Below are 25,316 nucleotides of genomic sequence, written 5' to 3'. Positions count from 1 at the left end.
TACCTGACTTCCAATCCTCCGGGACTCTACCTTCCTCCCAGGCCAATCTGCACATCTTCCACATTCATTCTACTACTATCCCTCCCCCATGCTTCAGCATTTCACCACACACTCCATCAATTCCTGGGGCTCTCCCCGATTTAACTTTCTTCATTGCTTCCACAACTTCTATCCTACTGATATCTTCCTGTCTTCTCACCTCCCTCCTTCTCCCAGCCATCCCCCAGCCACTTATACTCGCATTACTTCCATCCTCTATGTTCAACAATTCCTTAAAGTGTTCTCTCCATCTGCTCACTTTTTCTCCCTTCTCCACTAGTAATCTACCATTTTTATCTTTCACTCTCCTGCTAACTTCACTTCCACCCTGTCTTACTCTTTTCACCTCTTTCCAGAACATTTTCTTACAGTCCCTCCACTTTACACTCAAATTCCTTCCAAATTCCTCATCCACTCTCTTCTTACTCTCTTTTACTAATCTTTTCACCTCTCTCTTTCTTTCTACATATAACTCTCTCTTCCGCCTCTCAATTTCTTCCACGCCCCTATTTCTCATCCATTCATTGTATGCTTTCTTCTTTTGTGCCACAGCCTGTCACACCTCTTCAGTCCACCACGCTGGTCCATGCACCCCCCCTCCGTCTTCTCCTCCTTCCACACACCACATCACATGCTGCACATATTTCTTCTGTAAATATCCTACACACACCCTCCACGTCTCCCATCTGCTCCAATTCATATTTGCCCAATCGTTCCTCCACTTCTCTCTTATACTCTGCCTTTTTCTCATCCTCTTGTAACCATTCCACACTCCTTGCAACTACTCCTTCCGCTCGTCTTTCCCTTCTTCTATTCCTCCATCTTACTTGAATCCTAATTCTGGCCACCACCAAGTAGTGGTCAGAAAGTCCACTCCCCCAACCTCTATAAGCTCTTGCATCCATTACACATCTTCGCATTCTTTCATCCACACACACATAATCAATCATTGCCTTCCTTTCATTCAGTTCACCACCATCCTTCTCATCACTCGCCATGTATACCTGTGGATCATTTTATGCCTGAAGAGGGTATTGGCTATTACCAACCCCCTCCCAGCACAAATGTCCACTAGCGCACTGCCATTCTCATCTATCTCAGCAGGCACAGCCCACTCACCAACTATTCCATCCACCTTCACATTCCCAACTTTACCATTCATATCACCGATCAAAAACGGAGAAGGTGTACCCAGTAATTAGTGCAAGTTAACAAAAAAAAAAAAAAAAAATTGATACAGGATCACAAAATATAATAATTAAAATTCACCTTAATCCTATTTACCGCCATTAACGTATTAAATATTAGTAACTAGAATTGGCTTACTTAATACTGACAACTAGAGGAAGAGGCCAAGGAGGAGATGGAAGAATGGAAGGATTTACGAGAGCGGAGAATATGAGCTGGAGACGAGGCGGTCACATGGCAATGGCAGGGACAGGGCGACGTGAGCGGAGCACAAGTTGGAGAGGGGACAACAAAATGGTAGAGGATAGGGCGACGTGAGAAGGGGATGAGTTGGTAAGGGGGCAGCAAAATGGCACAGGACAGGACGACGTAGACGTTATTTTTATTAACTTATTTAACATTAGTCTGCAGAATAATGTAAGTAAATTACGACGCAGAGGTGTTATCTTTATTAACCTGTTTGCCATTAGTCAGCAGAATAATGTAAGTAAATTACCTAAAGTGGCAAAAAGATGGAAGCAGAGCAGGAATTTCTTGTTTAAAAATTTTAGCATACCCCCTCAAAAACCGACAGCCATAAATCATATAAAACAGCAAATTCCCTTCCATACTCTCATCCTAGTTACCTCCATCAACTTATCTAACATTAATAAGTAGAACAAATTGTGTAAATAACATGTGGAGGGGAAAAAATTAGATCAGAATACTATAGCGACGTTCTTTGGTATCTGTCTCAATTTTAACTATTCATCAACCCAAAACTGCCTTACTATTTAGGCTACTTATAATCCTAATTCTCTCCATTCATTTTTCTAACATTAATAAGCATAATTAATGGAGGTAAATTATCCATAAGTAGTCAAAAATGTGATCAGAATAGAAAATTATCAAGGCAACCATCTGTGTACCTCTCAAAATAAATTATCACATAATACACCAAGATTATCTTCACATATATCTTACTAATCTCCAATCACTTCACTACCATTAGTAAGGATAAAAATGTGCGCAAAATACCGATTAGCACTACGGTAAAAAAGAACGGAATAGACAGAGTAACGAAATTTGAAACGACTTAAAAAATAAAAAAATAAATTTTTTATAGTCACTCACCTAAATATTCCAACCATACTAGCCTCTTTTTTACCTATATCAACTCATCTAACATTAATGAGTAGAAATAACTGGATAAATATGCTGTAAGTAGGAAAAAAGGTGAATATATTCGGTAATTTTCTTCCTGGTACGACTTAACACCATGCATATCGTCAAACAATACCCTATAGCTACACATTTAATTCCTAATCTTCTCTAACTTATCTATCATAAGTAGACAGAAAAATGTTCATAAAATAGCTGCAACTAGAACGCACTAAATATGAAAACAGTACTGTACGTATCAAGACGAAATAAGACCTAAAACCTGTTAATTATTTATCACAAAACACCAACTTCTTTACAATACTCATATCTTCCTTATCTCTATTAACCTAGAGTAGTTAACATTAATAACTAGATAATGATGAAACAGGCGGTAAGTAGGCCAAAAAAAAAAAAAAAAAAGAAGAAGTATGAAATAGGCAGTAAGTAGGTAAAAAATGGGGTTAGATCAAGATATCAAGGCAACTTTCGTCGCCATCACAATACCAGTTTCATCTTAAACATAAAAATTCCCTTAACATTTATATCCTAGATATCTCTATTTACTTATCTAACTCTACTTAGCAGATTAATGTACGGCACATAATTACCTGCATGTCAATATACAGCTGGAATTAGAGAATATTTAAACGATCTTCACATTAAAAAAAAAAAAAAAAAATCCTTACCAGCTGGACTCTTTCTTATCTAATAATCTTAAATAGAAAAATGTAAATTACCTGTGTATGGGCAGGAGCGGGATTGGTGCAGCGTCCTTAAGGACGAAATTTGTGGACTGGGCCTGAAAAGCAGTCAACAACTTTTCACCATAAAACAACAAAATTTCTTGACCATTCTAACTTCAAAGTAATCTCCATTAACAATTTAAATTTACTAAGTGCAATAATTATGCTAACTTGGTTGCAAAGGTTAAAATTTTTTAATCAAAGCAAGGTACATGGGATGCCGGCCTCATAGGCGTTTGTGCATTCTCTAACACCATTTAGCATCCCAAAACATCGAAAATTCCTAAGCATACCAACTCAAAGTTATCACTATAACCTTCTTAAAATAAAGTAGCTAAAGTAAGGTGGGCAAAATAGGTGTAAGGGACGGGTACTTAGGAAGCCAACATTCTTTGGCGTCGCCTGTCACAATCACATCAGTTATCTGAAAGCATCAACATATCCTTACCATACTCGCCTCTAAGTGATCACCATTAGTTTATCTAAAATTAGTAAGTAAAATAATGCTGGTAAAAAAAAAAAAATAAAAAATAAAAAAGAATTAAAGCAGGATACTTACCCTCGCGTCCTCTCCTCGCAAAATGGCATCGAAATACAACTTCCGATCCGATCTGGCCAGTATTCATAAAACCTTTTCAACACTTTCCGGAATTTTTTGGCATCCATTAGCAACTTACTATTAACCGAGAAAGCTTCGTTTGGTCAAATTTTGTCCAGTTTAATATTTCCATACCTTGGTTGCAGTAAAAGAAAATAATGATAATAATAATAATAAATAAAAAATAAAACATTTTATCCACGCTCACCTGCTGGAAACGTTTATAATTTTGGAACCTGGCCGCCGATTTTAAAAGTTGAAATTTCTAATTGTATGCTTTTTACTCATTTCACCTTAAATTGACCAAAAATTGCCATCTGTATATCTTGAACGATGAGTTACAGCAATAAATCAAAAACAAAATATGAAGCTGCTCATACAGTGGTGTAGAAACAATGTAAAGCCGCAATGTTCCCTCCGCCATTTGGCTACGGGACGATCAACAAAAATTCGAACCAAGGAGCTCGTTGCGTTCCATTATAATCAACTTAGTCGTAAAAAAAAATTCTGTGGTAAACTGACCATTTGTATGAATTCTAAGATACTGCAGGATGATTTAATTAGTTGATGAAAAGACGAAACCATGGCTGTTGTTGTGGTGGTAATGGTTGTGGTTCCTGGTTCATCTGAAACGTGAACTCGGTGGACTGCAAGCGTGTTCCTTCCGCATCCCATCATCCTCCTTTCGGGCGATGGGGAAGCAGCTAAGGGACGTCTGTATGCAGATAGTTGAGCCGCTCGTGCTATCGGTGCCACCATAGATATATTCCAACGCTTTCTACACCCAAAAGCTAGCTCCAGCCCCACCTCCAGCATATAACATGTCTCAAAAAGAACAAAACTTTTCCACATACCCAAAAGACCCACCAGCAAGTTCAGTCCTTTAACGTCTGACAGTCTCCACCTGCTCTCCTCAACGCACCGCACACAAAATTAGCATTATCTCGCACTGCTTTGCAGTCTGCCTCTAATACCATTACATCTCTTATACACTCACCACAAACACTGCACAAGATGGAGTTACTTCCCACGCCCTTGTGGCAAATTGCACGTGGCTATTCTCCCTCGTCTTTGACAGTAGCCTACCACCACCAGCCCTAGATATCATCATTTTTGTTTTATCTGCATTTACTCTTAAGTCATTGTGCTCCATATCATCTCTCCACTTCCTAAAGCTTCCTCCACCTACCTTTCATTCCCTGCAATCAGCACCAAATTATCAGCATATATCTTCCACGGGAGTCCATCTCTCTCTCTCTCTCTCTCTCTCTCTGTTTATATATATTGGACCATTCTGTCATCCAAATTCTTCTTTACATGCACATTTTCTGTTGCACTGCTCTCTGTACTTTCACATTCTGCCTACCTAGGTGCTGGAGAGAGATACCATCCCATGGTGGCATTGATATAACCAGGTAGATCTGCTGCCTAGCTTTAAAAAACATCTCAAACTCCCTCCCTATCCCCCAGAAGGAGGGTATTGGACTGTAGGAGGGCAGCTTCAGCCTACAGTACAGTCCAAATGAGCCTGGTATAACAAGAACACCCTAATTATTCCTTTTTTTTTTTTTTTTTTTTTTTTTCTGTCTGACATCCTTACAAGATATTGCAAGCTCTGCATTTACAATCAATTTATTCTTTCATACACTGCATATCTTCTAAATCCAATCATTCCCAGTTTATTTATCCTAATCACTTTGTCCTTTGCACATATTCATCTTTCACTACTTTGCTTTTTAGTTTTCCCCTATTATGGGCTGTGAAATTGAATGGAACCCAGATCTGAGGTTTCTGAAATTGATATGGGGTGGTTGTTTAGGTGGTCAAGATTCCTAGTTTACATCACTCACTACTCTTCAATTTTCACATCCATGATTGGAAGGGTATTTATGGACGTATGTGTGCAAATTTCATCTTGAATTTTGCTTCTGTGTACTCATAGCTGAGAGCTCATAAAATATTGTTCATCTTCCTGTGATATTCATAGTAGGTTATGAATCTGCGGACGCATGGTTCTTGTGATGGTGGTTGCCCCATGGATCTGAGATCTGGTTACTGGCGGCATCTGTGATGCCCAGCCTCTTGTGAGGGTATACAGTACTATACAGGCAATATAGTGGCATTATGATTTTTTTCAAGAATACTCCCCCAGTATCCCTGCTTGTCGTAAAAGGCGACTAAAAGTGTTGGCGGAGGGTTAGTGCCCCTCCCCGGAAAACAACTAACTAAAAAAACAAACAATAAGCCTCGGACAAGGACTGACCAAAAGATGACGACCAAGGACCGGACAAAGGACATGGTTATCGGAACGTGCAATGTAAGGGGAGCGAATGATGAGGTGAAAGAGAGATTGTCCAGGTGCTTGGGGGTGCGAAATTGGATGTATGTGGAATAACTGAAACAAAATGGAGAGGAAAAAGTGTGAGAGAATGGGAGTATGGATGGGGTATATGAGCAGGAGTAGGTGAGAATGAGAGGGCAAAGGAAGGAGTATGTATAGTTGTGAGTAAAAGATGGAAGAGGAGCATAAGACAGTATGGATCAGTTGGGTCAAGGATTGTGAGGGTAAAGTTGAAAGTTGGAATACAAATGTGGGCGATTGTGTGTGTGTGTATGCTCCAACGCAAGATTGTGCTAGAAGAGTGAGAGAAGAGTTCTGGACTAAAATGCCCGCCGCCGGACCACCCACCCCGCCACCCCCACCCCACCACCGGGCCGCTACCACACCACCACCCCAGGAGGACACAACGGTGGGGCTAGTGACCCAGGTCAAGAGGGTCACCCGTCCACTACTGACCTGAGCCCCTTTTCCCCACAACTGCCCCGACACCAGGTGACCGAAGAACGACGACGACCTTGCAGGCGGGACAACCATCGCCAGCAGTGGGGTGGGACTGAACAGGATTCAGCCCCAAGTAAAGTCTTGGCGACGGCCATAGTTACACCCTCAAGGGCAGGAGGCCCAAGGCTACGGCCTACAGTGAGCACCAGGGCGTCAGTACCCTCAGTCACTTCAAGGGCAGGAGGCCCTAATGTGAGCACCAGGGCATCAGTACCCTCAGCCACTTCAAGGGCAGGAGGCCCTAGCGTGAGCACCGGGGCATCAGTGCCCTCAGCCACTTCCAGGGCAGGAGGCCCTCATGTGTGCACCGGGGTGTCAGTGCCCTCAACCACTCCCAGGGCAGGAGGCCCTCACGTGAGAACCAGGGCGTCAGTACCCTCAGCCACTTCAAGGGCAGGAGGCCCTAATGTGAGCACCAGGGCGTTAGTGCCTTTAGCCACTCCAGGGGCAGGAGGCCCTAGCAGACAGCTAGAAGTGGGTCCCAGGGCGAGAAGACCTGGAGCCACGGCTGTAACAGACCCAGGAGAGAGGGTCGCTTCTGTGCTTCCCTCCCTGTATAGAGGAGAGGACACGGTCTCCGCGGACACTCTGCCTATCTCGTTCCCCTGTGGGAACTGTTCGTCACCACCCGGGAATGTTGCCCTGGAGGTGTCGCCAGAGTGGTGGCAAAGTCCGAGACCGGACCTGCCTCCCATGCCTGGGAAATCTCTGTACTTTATAGGCACCTGACGGAGACGAGGCCGCAGTCCAACCCTGACGGCGCATCTCCCAGCAAACGATCGCACCTCCAGGACCCCCAGGCGAGACCAGCAGACTACAGGCGAGGGCGACCCTGACTCCCTCACCCCGCGGAGCCGCAGACACCAGGCCCGCCTCCTCCAGCTGTTTGGCCCCAGTCCCGAGGGCCACCTCTCAGGTCGAGGCCCCCAGACAGGAGGGCCTCCCTGCACCCCACCAACGAGGCCCCGAGGTAAGGGCCTCCCCTCAGGTCGAGGCCCCCAGACAGGAGGGCCTCCCTGCACCTCACCGACGACCAGGACTCGGGTAATGACTCCCCTGCGGGTAGTGTGTTGCCCATTGCAGGCAGAGTCCCCCTAAGGCCCTCTCCTCACGCCCGACGACAGAGTGTATCAAACCCAGGAAACACGGGTAAATAAGTGACGCCCCTTATACCGAGAATAAGCCCGGGGAAAAGAACAGTGAACAGTGACATAGTGTGACTAATGTAAAACCAGTGACAATTGTTATTAATCCAAAAGAAATCCATACCATACCCGGCAGAAACAGAATAGAAAAGTACTTAGACCGCCAATCATAGAAAGTAGAGTAATTACACCTGCCCCAGAATAAAGGAACTTTCCGTAATTATGAACGAAGACCAGGGTGCGCGGGAGAATCAAAAGCCTGTGTAAAGTGCCGGCGCGACCAGGTGACTGTGTCGAGTGTCACGATCCCCACCCTGTCTTCTTTATAGTAGTATTTCCCTCACGGACTCTTAACCTTGTTTATTCCCCTTGTTATCAAGTGCATATATGTTTTAGTTTAAAATGAAATACGGGTATCTCAATATATAACTAAAGACATTGGTATACATGTATCATATCGTGTGTTAAGTGCAACTGTATTTTGTGATATCAAAGTCTAACTCTGTGTCCCTGTATCCTGTATCTTAAATATCACTCTGTGTTATATTTTAACGGTTTAGAATTAAGGCAATAGATGTGTTAAGGTATACTGCCTAGTTCTTATGTCCTGTTCCTTTGTTGGTGCTTTACTTCCGGTCCGGAAAGAGGACCCCGCTCAGTCGCTAGTATTTTTAGGACGAGGAGTCGACCTAAAAACACTCAGCATATCATGGACAAATGTAGAAGTGTGCATGGAAAAGTTTGGAAGGAATGAGAGAGTGTTTTTGATTGGTGATATGAATGGTAAGGTTGGGAATGTGAAGGTGGATGGAATAGTTGGTGAGTGGGGTGTGCCTGCTGAGATAGATAAGGGGAATGGGAGTGCGTTAGTGGACATTTGTGCTGGGAGGGGGCTGGTGATAGCCAATACCCTCTTCAGGCATAAAATGATCCACAGGTATACATGGCGAGTGATGAGAAGGGTGGGTGGTGAACTGAATGAAAGGAAGGCAATGATTGATCATGTGTGTGTGGATGAAAGGATGCGAAGATGTGTAATGGATGCAAGAGTTTATAGAGGTTGGGGGAGTGGACTTTCTGACCACTACTTGGTGATGGCCAGAATTAGAATTCAAGTAAGATGGAGGAATAGAAGAAGGGAAAGACGAGAGGAAGGCGTAGTTGCAAGGAGTGTGGAATGGTTACAAGAGGATGAGAAAAAGGCAGAGTATAAGAGAGAAGTGGAGGAACGATTGGGCAAATATGAATTGGAGCAGATGGGAGACGTGGAGGGTGTGTGTAGGATATTTACAGAAGAAATATGTGCAGCATGTGATGTGGTGTGTGAAAGGAAGAGAAGACGGAGGGGGGTGCAAGGAACAGCGTGGTGGACTGAAGAGGTGAAACAGGCTGTGGCACAAAAGAAGAAAGCATACAATGAATGGATGAGAAATAGGGGCGTGGAAGAAGTTGAGAGGCGGAAGAGAGAGTTATATGTAGAAAGAAAGAGAGAGGTGAAAAGATTCGTAAGAGAGAGTAAGAAGAGAGTGGATGAGGAATTTGAGTGTAAAGTGGAGGGACTGTAAGAAAATGTTCTGGAAAGAGGTGAAAAGAGTAAGACAGGGTGGAAGTGAAGTTAGCAGGGGAGTGAAAGATAAAAATGGTAGATTACTAGTGGAGAAGGAAGAAAAAGCGAGCAGATGGAGAGAACACTTTAAGGAATTGTTGAACGTAGAGGATGGAAGTAATGCGAGTATAAGTGGCTGGGGGATGGCTGGGAGAAGGAGGGAGGTGAGACGACAGGAAGATATCAGTAGGATAGAAGTTGTGGAAGCAGTGAAGAAAGTTAAATCGGGGAAAGCCCCAGGAATTGATGGAGTGTGTGGTGAAATGCTGAAGCATGGGGGAGGGATAGTAGTAGAATGGATGTGGAAGATGTGCAGATTGGCCTGGGAGGAAGGTAGAGTCCCGGAGGATTGGGAGTCAGGTATAATTATTCCCTTGTACAAAGGAAAAGGGGAAAAAGAAGTGTGTGGTAATCATAGGGGCATTTGTCTTCTTAGTATAAATAGGAAAAGTGTATGGTAGGATACATATTGACAGAGAAAGAACAGAGAAATTAGTTGGAGAAGAACAGGGAGGCTTTAGGAAGGGAAGAGGTTGTGTAGATCAGATATTCATTCTTAGATCTTTAGTGGAAAAGTTTCTAGAGAAGGGAAAGAAGTTTTATGCGGCTTTCATGGATTTGGAGAAAGCGTATGACAGGGTGGATAGACAAGGATTGTGGAAAGTGTTAAGAATATATGGAGTAGATGGGAAGTTGTTGAATGCTGTGAAGAGTATGTACGATGGTGCGAAGGCTGCAGTGCGTGTGGATGGTGAACTAAGTGAATTTTTCTCTTTGAAAGTTGGTTTGAAACAGAGATGTGTCATGTCTCCATGGTTGTTCAATCTGTACATGGATGGGGTAATAAAAGAGGTACAAGGTAGGGTAGTGCATGTTGGAGTGGCCCTGGTGAGAGAGGATAGTGTTTGGAAACTCCCTGTACTGTTGTTTGCAGATGATACTGTGTTGTTGAGTGAAGACGAAGGTGAGCTGCAAGGCTTGGTGGATGAGTTTGGGAGAGTGTGTAAGAAACGGAATCTAAAGGTGAATGTAGGGAAGAGTAAAGTGATGGTCTTTGAGAGAGGTGAAGTCAGTGAATGTACAGCGAGGTTGGATGGTGAGGAATTGGAAAATGTGAGTACGTTTAAGTACTTGGGTAGTGTGATGAGTAAGGATGGAGGTTTGGAGGGTGAAGTGCTTGAAAGGGTACAGCAGGGAAGAAAGGTTGCTGGTTCTTTGAAAGCAGTGATAAGAAACAGGGAAGTGAGCACAGAAGTGAAAAAGTTACTACATGACACTATTGTGATACCAACTCCAACGTATGGAAGTGAAGCTTGGACGTTGTTGGAAGGACACAAGTCAAGAGTGAGAGCAGTGGAAATGAGTTATTTAAGAGGAGCCTGTGGAGTCACATGGAGAGACAGGCTGACGAATGAGGATAAAAAGGAGCGTTGTGGTGTGGATGTGGATGTGATAGGAAGCGTTATGAGGAACACACTGAGGTGGTTTGGCCATGTGGAGAGGATGGAGGGTGAAAGACTGACGAAGAGAGTGTACGTGAGTGAGGTGGAGGGGGGAAGAGGGAGGGGGAGGCCGAGGATGAGATGGAGGGATGGGGTGGAGAGGTATATGAGAGGGAGGGGGGTGAGTTGGGAACAGGGCAGTGAAATGACAGGGGACAGGGCAACTTGGAGGCGATTTGTTTGTGGCCACCCCAAACGGGATTGAGGCGTCTGGCAATAGATAGATAGATAGATGATTTGGAAGAGCTAAGACACCAAATCCATTTCACCAAGGGGCATACCTTACAGCTGAATGGCTATTGTGCGAGCTTCACCATCTGTCAGGGTGCTGTGATGATGGTTTACACCCTGCATAAAACAAACATAAAAGAAAGACAGTAAATTATCACTGTACAGTATACCGTTACAGCACAAAACTTAGAGGATTCTCTTTTATTCACTCTCTTTCCAGGTTTCAGTTCTAGTTCTTTATTTGAGACCATATATAATAAAGAGATAGAACTGCATCTGTTTTGGGTACTTACTGAGCTACTGTAAACATTTGACTCTTGTGATTTCTAAGGCAGGTTAAAAGCACTTGAATGTCCTAGTATGCTTAGAAGTAAACAGCCACACAGTCTGATGCACCTTCAAACCATAGCCAAGTTGTACACTTCTTCCTTAATATTTCTTTTAACTTCACACTTCATTTTTCCATGATCACAAAACACAGCTTGCACACATCTAAAGTTACAATATACCCGTTGAGCACCTCACCTCCCATCTGTTAATGTGCGGTTCACCAGACTTTCTTTTACTACTCTTTGCTGCATACTAAACTACGGTATATGACCACATTTACTTCAACCATCATCATCCTGCTCTTACCTGTACAGTATTTGTTTTCAGTGTTCTTCATCTGTATTACTTCTATTAACAAAATTAATAATTAACTTTACCACTAAGCTACAGTGATGGTTTTCTTATAGTGCCTTGTGTTCAGCTCTTATGCTTGATATCTAAATTAAAAAATCCTTGAATACTAGAGCCATTTATATATACAGCAGACCCTGGATTTAATGTACCTTGATTGACCAGATGCTGGATTTTACGAACACAACAAAACCACCGGACTTCTGTCAGTTATAATTAACAATATCCATTAAATGGGGTGCAGTGGATCACAATGCATGTGTTTCATGAAGTGCAATGACGAGGATGTGAAATAAACTGCAAAAGGGCAAAATTATGGACCAAGTTAATGTAAAATGGGTACAGGTTTCATTTTTAGTACTATAATATGCTGTTGTACTCATTTATTTTCAAACATGGGCTTGAAATCCCACCTCATGGGGGGGACCATTGGATATAATGGATTATCGGCTTTTTTGGATCAGACTGCTCCCCAAGGTAGTCTGTTATAGGGAGGGTTTACTGTGCTTAAGTAAACAAGGTGATGTAATTTATCCCTTTCTGACAACTTCAGTTCTTCTTCTTATATGCATTGTAACCCTCATGGAAATACGGTATTCGACTGCCTCCCGCAGACTTCAGCATTAGATCACTTCAGAACCTTCCATAATTTCTCCCAGCCCAGTCTTCCAGTAACCATCTCTTAATCTCATGAATGAAACAATCAGCAACTTGTTACAGTGTATATATCACTAACATTCTTACTGTGAATTCAGTTATGCCCCAGTATGCGACAGTCGAGTATGTGATCGATCGATAAACTGTGTGATGAAAACTTGTATCCAGTTTTGGATTAACGACAGCAAAAATTGCTCATACAATCTTTTCGATGGCTGAGAATGACGATCCTGTGCAGACAAATGCCATGTGCATAAGCTGACGGTCAATTGTTTGGCCAAATTGGCACCCCATGGTTTACATGTGCATTGAAAACTACTACAGTCACAAAATAACAGTGCAAGTGCATGATGAATAGCGCAGTATGCAGTATTAAGTAGAGAGAGAACTTTTTGTGAGTGAAATACAGAAACTTGTCTTTGAAAACACCGTATCACTCTACTTCAGCCTCGAGGAGGACCCTTGGTGATGACTTATCAGCATTGGACATACTCCAGGAGGGTGGCAGATTTTTTTTTTTTTTTTTTTTTTTTTTTTTTAGGTTATGTGGCTGAAGACCCCCTCCCTGTTCCCACTGAACCCATGCTAAATCAACCTCACTATGCAATCTGTTTTCCCTTGATGTAACCACATCACATACCAGGGCATGACTGTTTAACACCATCTCGTTCCTATCAATCCTACTTTTTATAATGTTCTGCGGACATACTGTACTAACTTGGGTTCTTCTTACATAGTACAAGGTATACATAACAAGGGGTCCAATTCTTCAAGGATTTTGCACAGTTCTTCAGATAAGCAAATTTACATAGCATTTATTGTTGTCAGAACTAATCAATATGCTTATTTTTTTAACTCAAATATTCACTCTGCTTTGACTGGCAAGTGTTTGGCAGCTTATGGATGACAGTGAAAGGACTGTATAAGCAGGCTATCTAATATGAAACACAACCAGACAAAAGTTTATGAATATGGCACCAGGGAACTTGTGATTACCTGGTGCAACATGTTATATAAACTCATGAGTGTGTATGTTGCGGATTAATGCTTTTTTAATACACTTATATTAATAAGTGTTTTATCCCATCTAAATTTTCCAGACCTAGGAGGATCATACATAGCCTTGAGATCTTACTGCATAAGACATTCATCTCTAACTATAATGTTTGCTAGATTGGCTAGTAGGCATGTATTGAATTTTCTGTGTAAGGAAGTTAGGAAAAACAGCTTTCTAAATGATGGCTATGGTTTTGAGTGGGAATTTAGCATAGAATGATTATCTGTTGTTAATTGTATCTACCATCCACATATCTCTTTTACCTTCTGTTCTGTGATGTTACTAAGGCCTGCCAATGATACTAATATGGTGGGGCATCCAGTCTCCAATTAACTTAAATCCTGTAAGAAATGAGAGTTTCTGCAATTGAATAACACACCTAAATCTAAAATTTGCATTTCTTTATTTTCATACTGACAATAACATCAATGCCTAAGGGATCAATCCTGGACCTTCTATGTACAGTAACTACAAACTGTTGTATATCAATCCACTCTGACTAAAAAGCTACAAATACTTGTACTACATGTATGAGCTCCTCTTATAATATAATCACATGAAAAAGTAGGAAAGTTAGAAAAATAAGAGTTCATTATCACTATGATATGTTGTTAAGTTAGGGTGCACTTGAGTCTCAATGACCAGCACTTTTTGATTGACAGAATAAATAGTACACATCAGCATGTAAAAAAAATATTAAATTATGGCACATCTGAATTCAAATAAATGGCATGATAACATATGGCAAGAACCAAAATATCTGACTTCACAAACCTAATGCCTACAAGTTTATAGATACACAACACTATGTTCAGCCAAGAGCAAAAGTTCATCAACAATCTTCTACCAGCATTGTGTCCTACTTTCCATTTTTCTCAGTCCAAGCCAAATGACAGTATCATTTCTTCCCATACTCTTTTTATACATCATTCATAATGCTATCACACAAAAACAGTTCAAGTAACACCTACTGCCACAGCTGACAAAGAAGTATCAACAAACTTTAGCTCAAGGCCATACAACTTATTTATAATGAAAGATAAAACTTAGCCATTATCCCATAAAAGGTTTTAAAATGCTGCAGTTTAAAGTATGACAACATTCTGCTTAAAGTAGTTTCCAGGGGAGGAAGCTAGAATAATTTATATAATGATACTGATAATACACTATATAGTACAATTCAATGCCAATCTGAAATAAAGTCAACAATTATTGTACAATAAAGGCAACCTTTGGTAACTTTACAGAAATCTTAATTTCACACACTTTCCACCATCATAGGGCTAGTCATTGACACTAATGTTCATCATGGCTGTCATCTTTCAGGCATAACTCTTTCTCACACTTAGGAATAAATCTGTTTGTCAAAAATAATTTATTGAATCATCCCTAATGTTTACTGCAACTGTTCAGTCACATATATGGACAACATAATTATGAACTGAGAAGAAACTGTAACACTTTCATTTATCTTACAATGCACACCACGGAGCAGTAAAATTCACTCCAGTCATACACTGGAATAATTTTGGGTAAGTTTCCAAGCTTTCACAGTACATATGTAAGTAACAAGTTGAGCTTCCAGCACTAGAGCACAGCATACTTTCACAGTCTTGCTGAACTTACAAAACACAGGCTGCATTGTGGGCAGCCCAATGATCACGCTGGAAAAAAAAATGTAAATAGAATTAGAACAAAAGTGTGATATAAGTGCATTTTATGACACAATGAGAAGAGATAACTGAAGTCATGACACCTCAAAAAACTTTTATAAATATCCATCTTTCCATCATCTGCTCCTGCGTTGCTCCATGAGAAGCATAGGAGCCCAGTGCTAGGCAAGTTGGTTCTCAGATTTAAGATGAGAGTGACCAGCCCCACTCATCCCTGAGTGGCAATACATGAGCAACAAACCCCAACCAACCCTTGGATATAAACCCGACTGGAGCACCTTAATTACCTACTAAACCACCAGGCACCATATTTTGGTTACAGTATATGGTTACCACCCAGCATAGTAAATGGTTTCCTGGTGTACAGGAAACTATTTGATCTGTCACTCAGTGTAGTGCCACCCGCAGACAGATAGAGGAGGAAAGAAAGACAGAAAAGGAAGTATGGAAAGAAGAAGGGAAGAGATTAACAGGCAGCCACTCGAGAGCAGCACTTCATTGAGTGAGTGGATGATGAGCACCTCCACCTACCACCAATTATATATATAATGAACCATATAATATTATAGCATGACACTGCACACATACCTGGCATTGTTCTGAGCAGTACCAAGCTTTCTTGCAACCAGAACACAGGAATCGAGCTTGTTGCGGGCAGTTTAGGCACTGTTTCTTCTCGCTTCTGCTGCCCTCATTGCTGCGACGAGTGGCGGTGCTGTTAGTCCTTACTGATTGTGCTGTCTGGTGGTTCCCAGGGTGAAGGCCAACTTGTGGTAGGTGGTGGATTGTCGTGCCTGAATGTAATGAATTAGGGTAGTGGCCATGATGTGAGGCCATTATACCAGTAAAATGTTGACCAGGGGCAGAAAAATGGGGAGCAGCAAATGTCGAGGGAGGCACGTGCTGCAGCGCCTCAGGAATGGACTCTCGGACAAGAACTCGAGGTGCAAAAGTTTGTGGCTGAATTGGTTTTTCTATACTGCTTGTTGAAGGTTGTGCCCTTTCATGGCTTGGATGTCCTCTGTCAGGTGCACTTAGGTTGGAATCATGGGCCTGCTTAATATTTTCTCTTAATTTTTCAAAAAATGGCATGCTTGACCGGAAAAGATTTTCATTCTGATACTGATCAAGCATGCTAGGCATGGTAGTTGGTACTGTGGCAGGTTTGTACTGACGAACAACTGGAGCTATTGGTGGTGGAATGGGGAATATTGTAGCTTTGTCTGGTCCAAGACTCCTCATCATGGCTGGTCGCGGAGCCAAGTGCTGTGGAAACTGGTGTTGCATGCCCATTGCCACGGCTTGTTGATATTCTCGTGATCTTTCAGAGTTGCTAGTATCAGTATTTCTGCATCCACTCTGAGCTGGCTGCGGGAAGTGCGCAGTGCTAGTCTGTGGCTGAGAATATGAAGATACCGCAACTGTGTTATGAGGATCAGCTGCTGTACTGGAGGCGTGAAGGGAATTTACAGGATTTGTGTGAGTGCTACTTGGATAGATGAGGCGGTGCATTGAGGGATTGACAGATCTAATATCATGGGTGTCTGAATGTCTTCGAACAAGTGATGCTGCTGGCTTCAAGGGAGGAGGTTGCTTTCGAGAAGATGGTGGAAATTCTGGAAGATCTGATGTAGAAAATGCAGTACGCCTTATTTCACCCTCATAGGGCTGAGTATGAAGACCTCTTCTTGGGTCCTCTGATGGACGTCTGAAAGATGATGGAATATGGGTGGTTGTGGCTTCTGTTTCCTTTGAAGAAGTGTGACCCCGTAGTCCCTTGACTGCATTTAAGAGTATTGGATTATCCTGTTGGTGTTCCTCAACTACTCTTAAGAAAGTCTGTGGATGAGGTTCTGGGAGGGGTTGTTTTGATCCTATTGATACTGGCATAAGCTCAACCTCTGAATTGGAAATTCCAAACACTGAGCGTAGCTTAGTAGGACTCAATCCTGAAAGTGTGGAATCTGATTTACTTAGAGTAGCGCTGGGCACTGAGTTTGTCCTGGATATTATAGGGCTGGTTCTTGATACTGAAGGGCTTATTCTTGATCCTGTGGGGCTACATAAAGGAAGCAAAGGAACCACGGTAGCATTAGGAGGTGCCATTGGCCTGGATGCTATAGGATTGGTGACTGGCTGCTCTGTGACTGGTATCAGAGTGTGCTCTTGGCCTGTGGAAGTAGTGCCTGTAAATTGTGAAGTATGGGACATGACTGAGGCACAATGAGGGACCTCAACTGAGGTCTGAGACAGCACAGTGGTTGCATGTGGCACTGTCACAGATGCTGGTGGTGTCACTGGACTGTTCTGTGGTAATCCAGGACTTATTCTTGGTACTCCTGGACTACTTCGGGGAATTACTGGACTGCTTCTTGGAATCCCTGGACTTACTCTCACAATTCCTGGGCTGCTTCCTGGTATCCCTGGACTTACTCTTGGCACTCCTGGACTGGCTCTGGTTATTCCTGGACTATTTACCACTGCTCCTGGACTGGCTCTGGTTAACCCTGGACTATTTGTTACCACTCCAGGACTGGCTCTTGGTAATCCAGAACTTGACAGTGGCATGCTGGAAATAATTTTTGGCTGAACAAGATTAGTTACTAATTCCACTTGCCCAACCTGTTGTTTGGATACATCTATTGCAACAACAGAGATATCAACATTAGGGCCCGATAGCAATGGACTTGCATGAGGAACTTTAGTTAAATGTCCAGGGTCATCTTGTTCCTGCAGTTTGCTCTCCATGGAAGATGAAATGTCTTGACAAGTGGCTGAGGTACTGGCATCTGATGCCAACAGTAAATCACTTCGGATACTAATTTTTGACTTTTTAGCCTCACTCAGTGATGTACACTCTGGGTCTACTGCTCCTTGTTCACTGTTTGGAAACACGTCTGCATGTCTTCTCTTCTCGCATTTTTGCTCATCACTTGAACCAGTGTCCATCATATCATCTGTTTTATCAATTATCTTTTTGTTGTCATCTTCATTATTTTCCTTCTTATCTCCTTGTCCTGTCAGCATTAATTCTTGAACCTTTCGTAGTTTTTCAAGTTCTTGTCTTGTTTTCATTAATTCTTTATACAGTTCCTTGTAAAGGACAAAGCTGGACTGCATTTCTGAATCATCTTTTCCTTTTGCGGTATCAAGCTTTGTCTCACGCTTTAGGTATTCAACATCTAAATCTGCCTCCTCTGGCAGTGATTTAATGACCTTATTTTGTACTGAGTTGGGTAAATCTTGCACTATATTCACCTCATTCTCATTAATTGTAGTCTTTGTACTCCAAGCAGCATGGGATTCTCTATCTTTACTATCACTCTCAACTGACTCTTTAGGGTTGCCCTTTATTGAGGTACTATCATTTTCAACCTCAGGTATATCACAGTCGGGCAATTCTGTCTTTACCATTGCCTGAAATGATATTTTGTTTTCTTCTTTTACTGTGAAAGATGGTCTCCCTTCTTGGACTGCTGATTGCCAAGCACCATCAGGGGAGTTTGATTTAAGTCCTTCGTCTACTCCAGATGCAGCAGGCTTGGGTGCTGTTGGTGTGGATAGAGAAGGAGCAACAGTAACTTGAGGCATGGGGTGCTTTGCAACTGTTGTCGAGGAATGATCAGTAGTACCTGAGGTATTAGGGCCATCAGAAGAATCAGAAGCCACAGGGCAGGTACTGGGAATTTTCAACTCTTTCATTTGTGATTCATCATCATCATCATCTTTAGCAGATGAATCAAAGGTGCTGATGAATGGCTCCATAGTTTTCTCATTCTGAGGTGGTTCTGGGGAGGATTCTGATTCACTCTTTAGCAGTTCTCTGAAGGCACGTCTGAGAAGTGTGTGTTTATGAGAGAAGCACTTGTTCTCACTAGTGCTGATGGTGTGAAGAGAGCCACTGCTGATGTTCTGCTGCTGCTGTGAGGCCACACCTGCAAACAGAATTTGGGGGCATTAAACTAACTGTGTGTGTGAGAGAGAGAGAGAGAGAGACACACACACACACACACACACACACACACACACACACACACACACACACACACTCGCTGGTGCAGTGGTAACGTTCTCGCTTGCCAACTGGTGGACGGGAGTTCGCGCCTCGCTCAGGTTGCGAAAAGTTTCACTGACGAAGTGGGTGGTTACTGTCCCCCTTGAGCAAGGGGACGGGTGTGTGCGTGTGTGAAGGTCACAGCCTTGCCCTTAGATCGGACTATATGAGCTCTCAGCTCCCTTCCGGGAGGGTAAAAGCTGACGATCACGACCATCAAGTGATCCTGACCGACACGGTGAATTACACACACACACACACACACACACACACACACACACACACACACAGCAAATTCTTTGGTCTTGGTTCTCTTTTCTGGTTGAACAAGTCTTGTTTAAACTTATTATTTTTTTCCTTTTAATAATGAAAAAATCATTTAGCCTAACCTGGTACAGAGCTTGACTCATACAAAGATACTAATTTAGGTAATCCCACTGGCTGTGTTGGTTCGGTACGGAGCGCCGATGTCGCACGTCCGCCTCGATTGAATCCCTCTGTGTGTGTGTCTATTTAGATTTCAAGAAAGCTTTTGACACAGTACCACACCAAAGACTTTTATGGAAACTGTACCATCAAGGAGGAATTCGAGGCAAACTGTTTTGTTGGATGCAAGACTTTCTCATAAAAAGAGAAATGAGAACAGTACTAAGAGGAAATTACTTATCATGGAAAGAAGTGACTAGTGGAGTACCACAGGGTTCAGTGCTGGCACCAATCATGTTTTTAGTGTATATAAATGATATAAACGGTAACACTGGAAATGAGAGCTATATGAATATGTTTGCAGATGATGCAAAAATACAAAGGAGAATTACTAACACAGACTCTTGTAAAGAGCTACAAGAAGAATTAAATAAACTTCATGAATGGAGTACTACATGGCAAATGGAATTCAATGTGGACAAGTGTCATGTAATCAAGTTTGGTAAAAGTGGAAAAAGACCTGACTGGGATTATAAGTTAGGAAATAAAACCCTATACACATCAGAAAGAGAGAAAGACCTAGGTGTGATTATCAGTAACAGACTATCTCCGGCTGACCACATCAGCGAGAAGGTACAGAACATGTATACACTGCTTGCAAATATGAGAATAGCATCCACATACAGAAATGAAGACATGCTAAGAAAGATAATAACATCATTCATTAGACCAACCCTGGAATATGCATCAGTAGTCTGGAGTCCTCATCTCAAAAAGCACATAGACAAGATTGAAAAAGTTCAAAGGGCCGCTACAAGATGGATACCAAGCTTAAGGGACCTAAGCTACGAAGAAAGACTAAATAAACTGAATCTACCAACACTACAGGAGAGAAGGAAAAGAGGTGACATGATAATGCTATATAAGTGCATATCAGGGAAGGAGAAAATAGACATAAATGATTACTTAATATATGGAGAAGCATCAGCAAGAGGACACTGCAAAAAACTGCATAAGGAGAGGTGATAAAGACGTAAGGAAATTCAGTTTCCCAAACAGAGCAACTGATCAATGGAATGCACTACCGAATGAAATAGTGTGTGCCAAAACAATTCACAAATTTAAGGATATGTACGATAAATATGGTTTAAGACATGGGACAGTACGAGCTTGACTCATTCCTGTAAAGATACAATTAGGTAAGAACACACACACACACACACACACACACACACACACACACACAGTACTGTACATCAGTACCATACTATTCCCCTCGAGGTGTACAAGTGTGATGCTAGGCTACTATAGTCTAGTACAGTTAAGGGTAGATGATCAGCTTATTTCCCTATATGGAAGTACTGTACATGATCAAAAACCTTCAGTTACCTCTTCTGAAATTGCAAATATACAAGACAGTCATTCTGCTTTGAGTGTTCTAATTACTGGGCTACCAAGTAAGTTCATTATTCAGCACTAGAAAAGTGACATGTGGTTAAAAAGACCTTGTAAGTGTTGGTTTAAGGTTCTTCTAAGTATCAGAAAGGGTAAAAGCTGTATGGTATTCTTTCTTTACATCCAGCATAGGATACAATGTACCAAAGCATTTTACTATTAGTAATTCAATCTACACAAACAAAAAATATGTTGCATACACTTCTGAGGAGTACTATGCAACAAAGATGATGATTTCACCTGAGTGCTGTGGTTGTGGGTGAAGCAAAGCAGTAGTGGTGGCAGTGGCTGTGGATGAACCAATGTGGGATGATGGAGAGAACACTACACTGGGCTGGGTTATGGTCTCCAGTTTCTTAGATGACCCACAGAAGTTCGACGGTGATGAAGTAGAATTGATGCTGGGATTACTGGTATCATTTCTACTGGCACTACCATAGTAGTTTGTAGAAGCCTTAACTGTATCATAAAATAACTCTAGACTGTCATCTTGAACCCCATACAATGTGGCTTTGCTGTGACTGGTGCTGCTGTACAATGTTGCCTTGTTGGAATCTGAGAGCTGGTATCCAAAGACATCAGGCTTTGTCAAGAATGGTCCAGTTACTTTGCCAAGCGCAGGGCTATGGTATGTCTGAGTGGTGCTAAACAGAGGACTATGCACAGTCATGTTCTGTGCACTGGAGGCACTGTACACAACTGCAAGTGTGGTCGTGACAGGTGTGGGTGTAGCAGGTGTGGATACAGCTGGTGTGGGAGGGGCAGGTGTGGGAGTACCAGGTGTGGATATGGCAGATGTGGGTGTGTCAGGTGTGGATATGGCAGATGTGGGTGTGGCAGGAGTGGCTGTGACAGGTACTGGAGTGGTCGGAGTGGAAGGTGTGGGTCGGAGTTTTGGGAGTGCAGTAACTCTTGAGAATGGTGCCAGCGGGGGCACTGCTATCTGTAGATGCCCTCGAAGTCCACTGCTGCTACTGCTCACTCTGTGGAAAATATGCTACATAAGATTATTTTATTCATATGGAAACCTTAATACACTATTGAAATCGGTGTCCTTACTTACACCATGTACAACAGACATATAAATAGAAAAATAAATAGAAAGGCTGATTGACAGACAAATGAATGACAGTTCTCTCTCTCTCCCTCTCTCTCTGTACATATATATATATATATATATATATATATATATATATATATATATATATATATATATATATATATATATATAAAATCACTCCAGTCAAAATTCAATATTTAACTATGTGTTGCTTAATTATGTACCAAATTACTTTTCTTCACACCGTGAGTTTGTAACAATATAGTTGGAATCGCTGCACCCGTTTGGCAAAGAATTACTCCAAATAAGTACACGATACAAGTACAGTACCGGCAGTTATGTTGCGTCAATGTAAATAAAAAAATAAAATACTATGGCTGCCCACGTCCTTGTCGGTTCACCAATGCGTGTGGTCGTACCAGTCTCAAATGATTTTCATTTAACATGTATTATGATGATTTCAATTTTTGTTACCAGACATAACTGTTATCAGTGACTTAAAAAAATCATTCTTCATTCATACCCTCTTGAAGGCAGTTATTATCCACTGAATCACTTAACACAAGGGATCAATTATCTTGGAATAAATACAGTATATGCTCGTGTTCTACAGCATATATAATACAATTATAGTAAATGAAAGGATACTCAGAATGCACAGCTCGGACGGCTGGCACAAGTACCTGGATTACTACTCACTGAAACTTCATTCCACTCATCTTCAGTGTTATACAGTATTGTGCGTAAATAATACTGCATGCGATCTGCTCTTCACCATCTGTTTTGGCCCAAAGCCTACACTGGAACTGGAATGCCTGTGTCCTTGACCCACGTGAGGTCACATTCTTGACCGCATGAGATACATTCCACGCCATTGTTGATGCAACTCACGTTACATTTTACTTTTCTTTACTTAATATAGGTTGACGATATTTCGACGCAAAAATGAATACAATATGAATGAAACGAATCAGTTCATAAATTTTGAGTCGTGTGCAGAGGTTCGGTATTAAGATCCTATGTTGGGAAAAATATAGAATCTAAATTCATCTGATTTTCTGTCTTGGCTTCATTATTTAGGAAGAAAACAGTATATAATTTTACAGACAAATGCCAACACTTGATAGTTCTCTCTCTCTCTCAGAACATACAAAGGCGGGAAAATATCGCTTAGTCATTGGTGCTGCGTCAGGTCTGATTTCTTGCCTCCTGCCACTTTCATGGCACATGCTTTTAAACTGAGCTGTGGCGCTGATTCGAAAATGTAACTGTAGTCGTTTTTATCTTAACCTGGCTCAGACTTTTTTTTTTTTTCTCCTTTGCAGCTTATTCCACGTTACTTGGTGGCACAATATGACAATACTGGGGACCCACATCCTATTTCGTAGTACTTTTTTGTGAGTGGCATCGTATTCATCTCGTTGCAACTCAGGGTTCGGTAAGAAGAGATATCATTTTAGGTCAAGTTCGAGTAAAAATGTACAGACGTAAGGAAATAAAAGTACAGTACAATATTCATAATTCAAAATACTTCAGAACTCCAATTTTCATATAGTACTAACATAAAGATACATACAGGGTGTCTCAGAAGGAAATGACTTTATTTCAGGAAACGATGAGAAAGGGAATTGTACTGTAAGACAAAATAGGCTATCTGTTAACCTCAGAATAGACACCACATGAAAGAGAGAGAGAGAGAGAGAGAGAGAGAGAGAGAGAGAGAAAAAAAAAAATTGGCTACATTCAACAGATATGGTGGCTGAATAATGCTCAATGTTATTCGTACTCTGAGGTGAGCGAAAGTGAGAGTAAAGTATGACCAGCTACCGTACTCGGTAGGGATAACATGGGGCACAGTCTCCATACTCAACAACCGCAACATTTTTTTTTTTTTAAATGTTGTGGCATAAGTGAATGACCAAGCATCCACACACACACACACACACACACACACACACACACGGGCATAAACTAGGTCAATGCAAGACCAGTTTCTTACTCAAGGCTGCATTTATACGTGATGTGAGTGCTTGGGTAACGACGCACTCAGGTGCTTAAAAAAATTATCACACACACACACACACACACACACACAACTGTAATATAGAGTTTACCTCTTCAAAGTACAGTAAATCAAGACAGCAAAGATTATACTAACGAGACTTCTGCATCTGCTGCAAATGCTATTCCTACAACAGCAATAACATGAACTGCTGGACTCTAACCTGACCCACAGCTGTCATGTCCATCATAAATGCTCAGTTGTAACATAAACTGACGTTAGTCATGAGGGTTCTGTGGAATGGATGTACACTGATCTTTGGGACGTAAGTTGCTATGCGACGATAATCTGGTTAGCAGAACAATTATTGTCATAATTACTATCAACTGGAAACCGACATTAAATATAAAAAATGCAACTAAATGCTCCCAGCGACGGTATAAATGAGTGGTAATGACATCAATGATGGTAACTGCATATGGGAAAAACAATGAAGAACTTAAAACATCCGTGAACGTTCAGCACTACCGCAGTGAGAAGGAAGCGGGGGCGTGGCAGCAAAACATGTGTTCATACTGAGAAAGCTTATCATGTCTGCAGCCACAGCTTTACAATCACAAAAGCTCCCACTATCTTACCGCTACATACTGCTCATACACCAGTCAACCATGGGTAGAATGTCAAAAACTTGTACATTCATGTCTCTGGCAGAGCTGCGACTACCCATACCCCACGTTACCTTAACCCTTTCACTCCCCCACCTTTTTTTTTTTTTTTTTTTTGCAACAGGGGATTTTACGTATCTCAGAGATTCGTACTGGTAGAGTGAGAAACAAATCACTATGAACTCGTTCAGTACAGCGAAGGCTCTTCTTTCGTACTGTCCACAAGACAGATATTTATGCAAATGCAACTTACGGGGAACCTCTCATAGTGAAAGAGTTAAGCATTTTGTTCTCTCTTTAAATATCTTTACGTGTGTTCATACATAACAGAAAACGAAGAAACCGATTTTAGTTTCTGTACAAATCACAACACAAAGATAGGAAAGTACAAACAAGTATTTACCCGACATTAAAACGAAATTACTTACGAGTTCCTCCTGGCGACCCCTTCATCATTTTTCTTCGCTGGGAAGGAAAGTGATGAAGCTTGAGCAGGAAGAGCTGGTTCCAACAACAGCGAAGAAAGACTCCTCGCGGGTTCCTTTGGCG

General features: G+C 41.8%; 1 protein-coding gene across 1 annotated transcript in view; it reads right to left on the bottom strand.

Annotated features, from left to right (window-relative positions):
• Nucleotides 1-13,850: 13,850 nt before the first annotated feature.
• LOC145412389 (uncharacterized) overlaps nt 13,851-25,316 on the bottom strand; it is a 98,854-nt gene continuing 87,388 nt past the window's right edge. Inside the window, exons 8-11 of the mRNA XM_080282278.1 lie at nt 25,196-25,316; nt 21,281-22,023; nt 15,694-19,040; nt 13,851-15,096 (exon numbers count right to left, since the gene is read on the bottom strand). The exon at nt 25,196-25,316 is cut by the window's right edge and continues 207 nt beyond it. Of these exons, the coding sequence (XP_080138404.1) occupies nt 15,055-15,096; nt 15,694-19,040; nt 21,281-22,023; nt 25,196-25,316 (4,253 nt within the window). The 3' untranslated portion in view covers nt 13,851-15,054. The remainder of the gene's footprint in view (nt 15,097-15,693; nt 19,041-21,280; nt 22,024-25,195) is intronic.

The sequence above is a fragment of the Coenobita brevimanus genome, chromosome 93 (genome assembly GCF_032717465.1).
Source record: "Coenobita brevimanus isolate Jiangsu-jjx chromosome 93, ASM3271746v2, whole genome shotgun sequence".
Classification (NCBI taxonomy): domain Eukaryota; kingdom Metazoa; phylum Arthropoda; class Malacostraca; order Decapoda; family Coenobitidae; genus Coenobita; species Coenobita brevimanus.
Note: the sequence above shows the minus strand (reverse complement) of the source record. Positions and strands in the feature narration are given on the sequence as shown.